This window comes from Apium graveolens, chromosome 7 (assembly GCF_009905375.1).
Source record: "Apium graveolens cultivar Ventura chromosome 7, ASM990537v1, whole genome shotgun sequence".
NCBI classification, from domain to species: Eukaryota; Viridiplantae; Streptophyta; class Magnoliopsida; order Apiales; family Apiaceae; genus Apium; species Apium graveolens.
Genome location: NC_133653.1, coordinates 195,553,753 through 195,567,483, shown reverse-complemented (window position 1 = coordinate 195,567,483; position 13,731 = coordinate 195,553,753). Strand labels below are relative to the sequence as shown.

At 35.8% G+C, this 13,731-nt stretch overlaps 1 protein-coding gene across 1 annotated transcript; it reads left to right on the top strand.

Annotated features, from left to right (window-relative positions):
- The first annotated feature begins 408 nt into the window (after nucleotides 1–408).
- LOC141670645 (E3 ubiquitin-protein ligase ATL31-like) lies at nucleotides 409–2,506 on the top strand. The gene has a single exon (XM_074476592.1). It carries the CDS (start codon nucleotides 828–830, stop codon nucleotides 2,100–2,102), a length of 1,275 nt encoding a protein of 424 aa, XP_074332693.1. The 5' UTR covers nucleotides 409–827; the 3' UTR covers nucleotides 2,103–2,506.
- The last annotated feature ends 11,225 nt before the right edge of the window (nucleotides 2,507–13,731 follow it).

The following is a 13,731-nucleotide window of genomic DNA, read 5'->3' as shown; positions in this document are numbered from 1 at the left end:
CACAAGTTAAGTTGTTTCAATCAAAGAATTATAAAGACGTACTTGTTCACCTAGGATGCGTCACCTTACTTCCAAATTTTCTGTTTTAAGTCCCAAAACAAGCTCGATTTCTTAGTTACCCAAACAGTTGTAAATAAATAAAAACCTTTTCAGAATATTTAAGTTGACAATATGATAACCTAAACAGCTGCTTAATAATTACCAAAAGTGAGAAATGTACTCTTTCAAAAAAGATTAAGAAATGTCCTGGAAATTGTAACTGAAAAAACAGTTGAGCTTACTTAATTACCATAGCATTAAGGGGAAGACCCAAAATCGAAAGAAGAATAACTACACAGAAGAATAGTATGATATGCAACATATTTTTTGACATTAAAAGTCATTTTCTCCAATTCCATCAGCCTAATCTCCTCAAATTTTTTTCTAAAAAATAACTTACAACAGGCACCTAACGAAAACTACGGGTCACACGCCACCCATCTTTGACTAGCGTATCGTTAACCTTATTTGTTCCCTTAATTTATTAAGATAAGCACTTAAATACCTAATTAAATATTCTTGTAATAGTTATTCCCCCTTTATTATTTAGAAGCTGATTTCACTAGTGTCATCACACACAATAAATTTTAGAAGCTTCCATTCTATTCCCTCGCAAGGAAAGTCAACTTAAAGACTCTCTAGTTTAACACAACTCTTGAATCGCCGCGACTTAACTTGCGAATACATTTTTTGTGTGTTTATCTCATTCATTATTTTATTCTCAATCTCTTCTTCATCATTCTTTCTTTATATATAAAGAAAAGCAGACACTCCGTTGTCTCCGGCGCATGTACTCCCCCCCTCCAAGAAAACACACATCTTTTCGAACTAATAATATTATTGCAATCAATCAAATGAATCTGTGTGCATTTCTCATACTCTCTCTCATTTTTCCGGCCATCACCACCGTCAATGGCCAGGTCGGTGCAACTCCGGGAGCTCCGGAAGATCAGTACCCTTATGCAAAATTTAGCCCTTCAATGGCTATTATTATTGCTGTTTTGGTAACTGCACTTTTTTTCATGGGCTTTTTTTCTATTTATATAAGGAGGTGTTCTCAGTCTAGCGACGGTAGCGTGCGAGCCACGCTTTCCATGCGGTCTCGACATGCTGCTGCGGCGCGGGGGCTAGATGCGACGGCTATTGATGCGCTTCCCACGCTTGCGTATTCGGAGGTGAAGGGCTTGCATATTGGAAAAGGCGCGTTGGAGTGCGCGGTTTGTTTGAATGAATTCGAAGATGAGGAAACGTTACGTTTGCTTCCAAAATGTGATCATGTTTTTCACTTGGAGTGTATTGATATGTGGCTTGCTTCGCATACTACGTGCCCGGTTTGTCGAGCCGATCTTGTACCTGTTGCTGGTGAACCGGTGGAGGTGATGCAAGAGTTACCGGTTTCGCGATCGGTTAATGAGGTTAATAATGTTGTCGAGAATGATCAACCACAAGGAGAAGTTCATGTTATTATTGTACCTGACGAAAATCAAGAAAAGCCTACTAATTACTTGCTTGAGATGCCTAAACCGGATGTGATGAAGAGAGCCGGCAGTTTGAGAGCGAACCGGCCACCTAGATCAGGGTCGGTTAGATCCGGTTCAGTCCGGTCCAAGTTACTTGAGTTTGGAAACTTGTTCCCACGATCACACTCAACTGGTCACTCTTTAGTACAACAAGGTGAGAATGCGGACCGATATACATTACGACTACCCGAAGAGTTAAGAAATACTATCATCAAAAGGTCATTGATCCGGACCGGAAGTTGTACTGCTTCGAGCTCGATGGCTGAAGGGAGCGTTAAAAAATTAAACCAAACCGGAAATGCAAGTTGTACAGACGAGGGTTCGAATAAAGGAGGAAGATCATATAAACGAATGGGTAGTTTGGAGGGAAAATCCGATCGGTGGACATTTTCTAGAATGCCATCATTCTTATCGAGGGCATTATCGACAAGAACAAAGGTGGTGGCCGGCGATGGAGAGGCCTCAGCATCTGCTGAACCGGAGCCGGTGAAAAATGTTAGGGCCGGTCCAAAAGATAATGACCCGGTTAAGCTGCCGGTTTAATTAACAGTCTGTTTTAGCCGTTTAAGGTGGTTGTACAATTAGGCAAAGAATGATAGCTTTTGGGTGGCCACGTCACTAAATAGGGGGCCCACTTCACGAGAAACGGCCTGTTGGGTGGTTCACCCGGAAGGGGATATGCAAAATGCAATTGGGTGATAGTGGAGCCACTTGGAGAATATATTTTTTTCCCCTTAAAAAGAACAATTTCAATCAGATTAAAATATACACTTTTGTTTGGTAAAAAAGATTTCACGAGTTTTGAGTGGATGTGTACATATGGATTGCATGTTGTAGACTTGTAAATAACGAAACATATGAATCTCATTCTTGTCACGTTTGGCCTGTTGGGTCTCGGTCGAATCAATGAAATTCTTTAACCATGTGAGGTTATTTTACTATAATATAATCAATATACAAGTGGAAAACGAATACTGTGTACTTGGATCATTTCTTTTTCTACCCAAACCATCACTCTTCGTTGAAAGATCCGCCCTACTTGTTTTCATTCAGGAATTGTTTTAAAAAAATGAACAAAAGTTTACATTTAAGAAATCATAACGCTAAATCCGACATATATTTTTCTTTTGCACTGATCTTACTCGGAAGTTTGGCTTGCGACGAAACTGTCAAATACAATTCTTCAAGCCAAGTCAACGAGTACAGATATTAGAAAAATAAAAACTCTTTGATCAATTTTTTAGATAAATTTCAAGAATAACGGTAGATGTAAAAAAAATATAAATATTATTATCACATGACGCGGTGTAATATGATGTGTTAGTCTAAAAAAAATTGAATTGACGTGTTGGTGAGAAAATGAGTGGTTCATTTTCAATATTTAACAAATAAAAATTTGGGTATGAAATTTTGTAGTTATTTTAAAATTCAGTTTAATACTTAATTCTTAATTTTGGGTAAGAAAATTGATTTGAATCAATTTGCTACCACTTTCACTTCACCGAGAGACTGAACCACAATTATATTAGTGTTATGCCAGGTTTTGGCATGACAAATACTTTTTAATAATTCCGTAATTTGTTAATTATTAATTACGGCTAATAATTAATTGCTTAAGCCCCAAGTTATCCTCTCTCCGAAACGAGGAAAGAATCAATCTCAATAAATCAATAACGGAAAATATCTCTCAACGATATTCTTCAAATCAGGAAGATATCACAACGCTCAGATTAAATCAGATAAAATCGGTAATTACCACATTAACGAAACTTATCCCTAAAGTCTCTTAGGGATAAGCCCAAATTTCACATAACTGCGTAGGCTTGATCCAATATAAATTGGTACGCAGGCATCTTGGCAAAGGGATCCGATACAACGAGACAAATCGAGACACCTCCCAAGTCCAGCCCCTCTTTTTCATAAACCCTAATCTCACAACTACACACAAATCGCTCTAATATTCCAGCAATCCTCCGATTTCGTGTTGTTACGAAATTCCTCCAACAACAATTAGAAAGATGAAATATCGGCACAACTCGTTAGAATCATTATTCAGTTCTTTGTTGATTTTGATTTTGTAAGTTCGTACAGAAAATTGTGGAAAAGGGATGATGATTAACTTGAATCAATTCTCTCCGTTGATTTTAATTTTTATTCTCTGTTAATTTTGATTTCATAAGTTCGTACATAAAGATCGTAGAAAAAAAATTATAATTTAAATCAAATCAATCCTAACAATTTTTTAGGGAAAAAACCATCATAGTAGACTTTATTATGATGTCAAGAAAAAAAGACTTCATAATTTTGAGTGACAAAAGAATCATACCTTGAATCATTCTTAAAAAATTTGAAAACGCAGAATCTTAGAATACGTCAATACAGAAATATTCAAACTTGTTTTGAACTTGACTTGCACAAAATTGAAGCTCAGCAAATCCATTACGAACCCATTGTCTCTTGCAAGTTAAATGTCAACGATTAAAACGTTCTGAGTTTAATAATTGAGAGCAGGAAATAATGTTTAAGATCGTTTCGTTAATAATTGAGTCAAATTCGAGTTTGTTCATGTATAATCGAGTTGAGCTGAACTCGAGACGAGTTCAAATAAAATTCAATTATCTACAAAAATTTATATTTTTATCAGTAATTATATCAAAATCAAACACTAGTACTATCTTGAAGTGAGGTACTCACAGTCACATTTACACTTACATTCTGCACTTGTTTCATATAAATAAACATACAAAATTTGTTTCATATAAATATACATACAAAATTATTTAAATATCAATATTATACTCCTATATTAATACGATATAAACTACATATTTGTGATAATTATATTATAATAAATAAAAAAACAAAAAGAAGTCGCGACTAGGATTTTACGACTACCTTACATTAATAATCGGGAGATAAGTTTTCCAATTCCCCCAAATTCAAGTACAAAAAGTACGTTCTTTCTTTAGTTTTAGTTCACACTTTCATTTCATTTCATCAAATTTCCGGCATATCCAGATCTCTCATCTGCTTTTACTCCATAATATCACAATTACAAATCTATATTCAATGGTTTGCCAATATTGAGCTTTGAATTTTAATACTTCTTTCTTTATTTTTTATGCTTTAGTTATTGTAATTTTTCAGAATTATCTTGTAATAAAACATGTTGAATTTTTATTGAAAAAATTTGAAATCTTTATGCAAATGATTAGTAAAAAATTTATTATTTGCAATTTAGATAAATTTTATCTGAGCTGAGTCGAGTTAGCCAAGTTCGTGTCGAGTCCGAGTTGATTCCAAATTAAACGAGTCGATTCTGAGTTGAACCAGATAAAAAAACTCGTCTCGGCTGGCTTACTCATTCGAACCCATTTTCAAATTTAAGATCGGTTTATTTAAGAAAATAAACCGAATCGAGTATAATTAAATAAACCGATCCCGAATTTTGTTCACTGTATTTGCAAATACAACACTAATCACAGTTATTTAAACATTTACACAAGATGTTGTAAATTTCAGTAACAAATATAACAACATAGAGGCAAGTATATATAAAATTTAGCAAGTCCAGGCCAAAACCACAGTTAACAAAACAAAACATGCATGTAAACAAAATTAGTAACTGAAATAACGAAGAGAAAAACGAAGATGTACCTAAAATGATAGCTTTCAAACATGTCTGAAAATAATGGTGCACAGATACAAAACGCCAGGAAAAATATGATAACAGCTGAGTCACCAGGCCTTGCTCGAAGCCCTGGCTGTTCTTGAAGAGAATATTGCCCCATACCTACTGTGTTTGTGATGCGTGCAATATTTCCACCAGGATAAAACATCTCAGAGTTTGTGTTAACAGCAGCAACAAAACCTCCACCTCGACTTGCACCTCAGCCGCCGGAAAACTAAACTAACAGCACCTCGAACTTGTGTTTTTGGGAGAGAAATGCAGAGAGGAAGAAGAGAAGAGAATGTTGTGTGGTGTGTCAAATACATTCACTTTAGCCTCTATTTATAGGAGAGGAAAAGTGAAATTGTCCACACACTTAATGTCTGAATTAAACTGCTCCATTAATAATAATAAAAAACAAAACTGATCAGATTTTGAATTTAAATTATTTGTAACAGTTTTTTCACTTAACACCCACATTATTATCAGATTTAAATTTTAATTCAATATATCAGTTACAGATCAGATTATATATTCATGTCCAGGTTCAATGAATTAGACTAAGCCCACTAGCAAATGACTTAGCCCAATTCAGTATCGAATCCAGCCCAACAATTATTATAATTATTATAATAATAATAATCCAGTCACTCATAAATAAATTTGAATTAAAATTAATTCTCAAATAAATAAAATCCTCGCCCAGGTCGCCTCGCGTACGCGAGACGCCGAGACATTCGCCCAAATCGCCCTTCGGTCCGGTCCGATGCATGGCGGCGGCGCGCGTGTGTGTGTGCGCGTGAAGCACACAACAATATAATGGACCATCACACACCTTAGTAGTTGTATACTACTCATGTGTGTGATACCATATAAAGCACACAACCCCCTTTATTTATTTCAATGTTGGACAAACATTCTAAAAAATTCCAAGCTTTTCCAAGCTACTTTCAACTCTCATTTCATATGGATTTCATTAAGAAAATTCTTAAAACCATACATGAAAATTTAAGTTCAAATATCATTGAACAATTTCCAATCATTAGATTTTAGGATTAACATCAAGAACTGTTAGTCCCTTAACAATATAGCAAGAATTATAGAGGGGGGGGTTGAATGGAATTCTTGAACCTTTTTCTTAAAATAAAAATGTTCAAACTCGAATATAAATATAAGTGTTTTGATTAGCACAAAGCGGAATAAAAACTTAAGTGAATCAAAACATAAGTAATTGAAAACAAGAGTCTTTAAAAACTTTTTGGTGGATTTAAACAATTCCACCAGAGATATATATTATATCGAGAGAACTCTGTATGCAAGAATGCTCACAGCTGCTTACAAATTTGAACTATGGAGAATACAGAGAAATGCTAATAATTCTGCTTACAAATGTTTCTCACTTTTTGTATCTCAGATCTTAGTTTCTATTTGCTACTTCTTGGTTTATATAATACCAAGATTACAAAGTCAAAAGACAGGATCATTATAAAAACTATCGGGTCTAATGCTTTGTTACTTTGTTCTCTATTACCCAGTTAATGGGCTTCATCATTCCATTTGCATACACTTCGACGCATGTGACCAGTTGTCACTGTCAACTGATATTTGAATTCTTTATCCGTTGAGTACATGATCATCCGTCGACTTTTATGATCATCCGTTGATGGCTTCATTGATCATCCGTCGACTGCTATATAAAACATCCGTTGATAGCCATTTGATCATCCGTCGATGGCTTTGTTAATCATCCGTCGGTAGCTATTTTGGCACTTGACTTCAATTCATTTATGCAGAATTACAAGACATCATCTATGTATAATTAATCAACCTATTCTGCATATCTAGTTAAAGTCAACATGACGTATATGCTACTACAGAATCTATACAAAGGTGTATGTAGAAATGTGCTATAGACTCATTATTATATAAGCTACTCACTCGATGGATAATAAGTCATCATCCGTCGGGACTATAATGAGTTATCCGTCGGGACTATAATTCTTATCCGTCGAGTGCTACATTATTTCACTAAGTAAAATCTACTTAGGTGTTTTGTTTATGAAATCATCAAGTACACAACATATGCACAACAATCTCCCCCAATTTATGTCTACTGGAATTGTAGCCATAAATTAAGAGATACTTGATGATAAAAAAACATCCTAAACATACAGCTTTAAAGAAAAGTAGATAATATTGAAAGTGCTTCAATTAATCAAAATATGCAAAGTTTAGCTCACAGTCATTTCAAGATGCTCCTCTAGCCTGAGCAGATTTTTCTAGTTTCTTGAAGGTCTGGATCTTCTTCCAAGCTTTCTGTTGTTTTCATCAATCTGATTTTGGAGCTGCCTGTGGAATTCCAGTTCATCAGATTTTGAGAGATTTAGCTTTTCTTGCATTTCCAAGAGAGTCTCATTGCTGGAGATGCTCAGTTGGTCTTCTAATCTGAAGAATCTTCTCACACCTTTATCATCCATGAACTCCATCAGCCAGTAGGGCCTTAGATGCACTCTTCTCCCTCTGTAAGGGATTATTAGAGTTTTTGGGAGTGCATCTTTAGCTCTATTAGATATATTTGATAATGTCATGACTAATATGTCTTATGTTTAGCTTTCAGATCTTGTGTGAACAGGATAGATCAGTACTTAACTGTTGATCAGTACTTATACTGGAAATCAGGACTTAAGGATATCAGTACTTATATTATCAGGAGATAATAATCAGAAGATAGATATCAGAACTTAAGTGCTGAAGGACGATCAGATAAGGACAGTAGCTGATTAAAGGAAAGAAGATAGAGATAAAACATAAGAAGAGATATGCATGAAGAAGGAATTCCGTGAAGAATGGAATACTTGGAATAGAAGATATCTGATTGATATATTTTAGGAAGCAGAATTATATTCCATATCAATTAGCGATTATCTTGTAACTGTGTAGTATATAAACACAGGCATAGGGTTTACACTATAAGTGTTATCATTATCAAAGTTATTATTCTATATAACCCTAGCAGCTCTCGTGATATTTGTTCATCACTGAGAGGTAACAGTTCCATATTGTAACAGAGTTTATTGTTTCAATAAAGTTTGTTTTCTGTTACTCAAGTTCTTTAAGTTCGATTTGAGTGTACTATACACTGTATTCACCCCCTCTACAGTGTGTGTGTGACCTAACAATTGGTATCAGAGCCTATCTGTTAACTTACATACAGTTAAAGATCCAAACACAATCATGTCGGACACAGAAACTCCAACTAAGCCTACCACAACTGAGGAACCACCAAAGACACAAATTCAGAGTCGGTATGAGACCATCAGAGTTCCCATACTGAGACCATCTGAATATCCCATATGGAAGGTAAGGATGACCATGTTCCTGGAAGCAACAGATCCAGAATACCTGGATAGAATCAAGGAAGGTCCTCATAAACCAACCAAACTCGCTGTTGCAGTTGCAGGTGAAGCAACAACGACCGTACCAAAGGAGAATAGTGATTATACTGCTGAGGACATATCATCAATTGCTAAGGATGCTAAGGTACGACACTTACGACATAGTGCCATTGACAATGTAATGTCAAACAGGGTAACCAACTGCAAGACTGCTAAGGAGATATGGGATGCTCTGGAAACAAGATGTCAGGGAACTGACATAATTAAGAAGAACAGGAAGACAATACTCACTCAAGAGTATGAACACTTTGACTCAAAGACTAATGAGTCATTGAATGATTTATATGATAGATTTGTCAAACTTTTGAATGATTTGTCATTGGTTGATAAAGAGTATGATCTTGAAGACTCAAACCTTAAGTTCCTGTTAGCTCTTCCTGAATGATGGGATTTGAAGGCAACGACAATAAGAGACAACTACAATCTTGATGAAACAACTCTTGACGAAATCTATGGAATGCTCAAGACACACGAGCTGGAGATGGAACAAAGAAGCAAGAGGAAAGGAGGAAAGTCAAGGACAGTTGCTCTTAAGGCTGAAGAAGAATTCCCCAAAGCAGCTTCCTCAAAGAAAGACAAGGGTAAAGCTCTTTTCATAAAGTCTGATACTGAGTCATCAAGTTCTGAGAGTGATGATGACTCAGATTCTGAAAGCTTGCCTGAGACTGATGCTGATGAGGAGATGATGAAACTGTGTGCTCTTATGGTGAAAGGAATCACAAAGATTGCATACAGGAAGTTCAGGAAGGGAAAGAAGTTTCCCAGGAAAAGCATAAGTTCTGATAAGAAGAATTTCAGAAGATCTGAAGAAAGAGGAGGAAAATCTGACAGAGGAGATTACACCAATGTTAAATGCTATAACTGTGGTGAGAAATGCCACATATCTCCTGACTGCAAGAAGGTAAAGGGTGACAAAGGCAAGGCTCTTGTCACAAAGCAGAAAAGCTGGATAGACACCTCAGACTCTGAAAGTGAGGAGAACTATGCATTAATGGCAAATGCTGATAAAGAAAGCGCTGAGAGCAGTTCTGAAGCTGCTGAAACAAAGGTACCTCAGACTACTTATGCTTTTCATACTGATGATATTAATGAATTGAGAAGATATCTTAAAACCATGTTTGTTAGCTATAGAGATCAAACTTTAACATGTGAAAGATTAACTTCTGAAAATCTTGCATATAAGAAAAGAAATGATTTCTTAGAAAAAGAGTTAGTCATATTCCATCAAACTCAGAAGGATAGAGATGATGCTTTTTATATTAGGGATGAAGTGCTAAAAATGAATGAATCTCTAAAAACTGAGTTAGAAAAGGAAAGAGAAATAATCAGGACTTGGACTAACTCTGGCAGAACAACTCAAAATTTGCTAAGTAGTGAAAATTGGAAAGAGGGCTTAGGTTATGGAGAAAATAAGAATGATAAAGGAACAGAAGAAATTAAGCCTGTTGTTAAGCAAAAGCCAAAGTTAAAACCTGTTAAGTTTGTAACTGTAAAGTCTGATAATGAGAAATCAGAAGTTAAAGAGGAATTAACTTCTGACAAACTAAAACAGGAAAAGACAGCTGAAGTAAACATAGGCTTAATGACAAAGAAGCAGCTTAAGCATAAGCTGAAAGATGTCAAGAATGCAAACAAGGTAAAATCACCTAGGAAAAATAGGAATGGAAAGGAAGGTGTGAATAAAAGCAATGATTATAAACCTGTTCCTGATGCACCTAGGAAAACATGTCATAACTGTGGAAGTTCTAACCATCTGGCTTCTTTTTGCAGGAAAAATAAGAATATTAACTCCTTACCTTCGAAATCAGGAGTTAAGAGTCAGTCAGTTAGATACAAACCACAAAATCCTTGTTTTTATTGTGGTAGTTTATGGCATTCCATTTATACTTGTAAGGAATATCATAGTCTGTACTATGATTATTATCAATTAAAACCTTCTTTGAAGAAAGTTTCCATTGTTCCTTCTAGTATAAATTCTGATTCAAAGTCTGATAATGTAAATTATGATAAGAAAAATGTTAACATAAACTCTGATGCTAAATCCGCTGCAAATGTTAACAAACTTAATAAGACCAAAGGATCCAAGCAAGTCTGGGTCCTTAAAACTAATAATTAGTGGTCCTTATGATTGCAGGGCAACAGGAAAAATATTCTAGTTCTGGACAGTGGATGTTCAGGTCATATGACTGGAAATAAGGCCCTGCTATCAGACTTTGTGGAGAAAGCTGGCCCAAGTGTTTCTTATGGAGATGGCAACATTGGAAAAACATTGGGATATGGCAATATCAATCTTGGAAATGTCATCATTAAAAAAAATAGCTCTGGTCTCAGGACTTAAACACAACCTTCTGAGTATAAGTCAAATCTGTGACAGAGGTTATCATGTTGATTTCTTTGAAGAACACTGTGAAATTGTGAGTAAATCTAAAGGCAAAGTTGTTCTGAAAGGATATAGACGTGGTAACATTTATGAAGCTAAGCTTTCAACAAGTGCTGATGGCTCTGCAATCTGTCTGTTAAGTAGAGCATCAATTGAAGAAAGCTGGAATTGGCATAAGAAACTCTCTCATTTAAATTTTAACAATATAAATGAACTGGTCAAGAAAGATCTTGTGAGAGGATTGCCAAACACAGTATTTGCTCCTGATGGTCTTTGTGATTCATGTCAGAAAGCCAAACAAAGAAAATCTTCATTCAAGAGCAAGACTGAATCATCAATTCTTGAGCCTTATCATCTTATACATGTTGATCTATTTGGTCCAGTAAATGTCATGTCTATTGCAAAGAAGAAGTATGCGTTGGTCATAGTGGATGAGTTCACCAGATACACATGGGTGTATTTCTTGCACATAAAAAGTGAAACTGCATCTATCTTGATTGATCATGTCAAACAGCTGGATAAAATGGTCAAAGATTCTGTGAAAATTTTAAGGAGTGATAATGGCACTGAGTTCAAGAATCTGATAATGGAAGAGTTCTGCAAAAGCCATGGAATAAAGCAGGAATTTTCTGCTCCTGGAACTCCACAGCAAAATGGAGTTGTTGAAAGGAAGAATAGAACTCTCATTGAAGCTGCACGTATAATGCTTGAAGAAGCAAAGCTTCCAACCTATTTCTGGGCTGAAGCTGTGCAGACTGCTTGTTTTACTCAAAATGCAACACTCATTAACAAGCATGGAAAAACACCATATGAGATGGTGAAGAAAAAGAAGCCAAATCTGAAATATTTTCATGTATTTGGATGCAAGTGTTTTGTTCTCAAGACTCATCCTGAACAGCTATCAAAGTTTGATCTAAAAGCTGATGAAGGAATCTTTGTTGGATATCCACTTTCCACAAAAGCCTTCAGAGTCTATAATTTGAGAACAAAAGTGGTCATGGAATCTATCAATGTCTCTTTTGATGACAAGAAGATCACTGGTCTTAAAGATTTCGTTGATCATGATCAGCTGAGATTTGAAAATGAAGACTCATATTCTGATACTGAAAAACCTGACAGTCTAAGTCCTGATACTACAAACTCTGACGGATTAAACTCTGATGTTATTGAAACTGTGGTGACTACGTTAAAGGAAGATGCACCTATGCAGGGGGAACATACTCAAGATTCTACCACATCTCAAGAAACATCAGAACATGCATCTGGCTCTTCAAGTTCTGATTCGTCAAGTTCTGATAAGCCAAGTTCTGATAGTGCTGAAAATCTAAATACTGAAGAATCCAACTCAGAGAGCATAGTTTCAGGGGGAGCATCAGAAAATGAAAATGAAGATAGCATGGATCATGGGGGAGCATCCAGTTCTAGAGAAAACATTCCATCTGCAAGGAAGTGGACAAAATCACATACACCTGATTTGATAATTGGAAATCCTGATGCAGGTGTCAGAACTAGAACAGGTACTTCAAATGAGTGTCTATACAATTCTTTTCTCTCTCAGACTGAGCCAAAGAAAGTAGAAGAAGCTCTTCAAGATGCTGATTGGGTGCAAGCAATGCAGGAAGAGTTGAATGAATTTGAAAGAAACAAAGTCTGGACCCTAGTGCCAAGACCAAAGAATAGATCTGTTGTTGGTACAAAGTGGGTATTCAGAAACAAAACTGATAGTGATGGCATAATTACAAGAAATAAGGTAAGGCTGGTTGCAAAAGGATATTCTCAACAGGAGGGAATTGATTATGATGAAACATTTGCACCAGTTGCTAGGTTAGAAGCCATAAGGATATTTTTGGCTTATGCTGCTCACAAAAAGTTTACTGTCTTTCAAATGGATGTGAAAAGTGCTTTTCTCAATGGAGAATTGGAGGAAGAGGTATATGTTGAACAACCTCCAGGTTTTGTAGATACCAAACATTCAGATTATGTCTACAGGCTTGATAAAGCACTTTATGGACTTAAGCAAGCTCCTAGAGCATGGTATGAGACTTTAGCTCAGTTTCTTCTGGAAAGTGGATTCAACAGAGGGACAATAGACAAAACACTGTTCTACCTCAACCATGGAAAGGACTTACTTCTGGTCCAGATTTATGTTGATGATATCATTTTTGGATCTACAAATGACAAACTTTGCAAGCAGTTTGCCAAACTAATGCAGTCAAGATATCAGATGAGTATGATGGGGGAACTTAGCTATTTTCTGGGCCTTCAAGTCAAGCAGAATGAGGAAGGCACTTTTATTTGTCAAACCAAGTACACCAGAAACTTGCTAAAGAAATTTGGAATGCAAGATTGTTCAAGTGCATCCACTCCAATGGCCACTGCAACAAAATTGGATAAGGATACCCGTAAATCAGTAGATATTACTGACTACAGAGGTATGATTGGCTCTCTACTCTATCTAACTGCTAGTAGACCTGATATCATGTATGCTACCTGTCTTTGTGCAAGATTTCAAGCAGATACAAGAGAACCTCACTTAACAGCTGTAAAAAGAATCTTTAAGTATCTTAAAGGAACAGCTGCTCTGGGATTATGGTATCCTAGAGAATCAGATTTTAAACTAATAGGTTACTCAGATGCAGATTTTGCAGGTTGCAAAATTGACAGGAA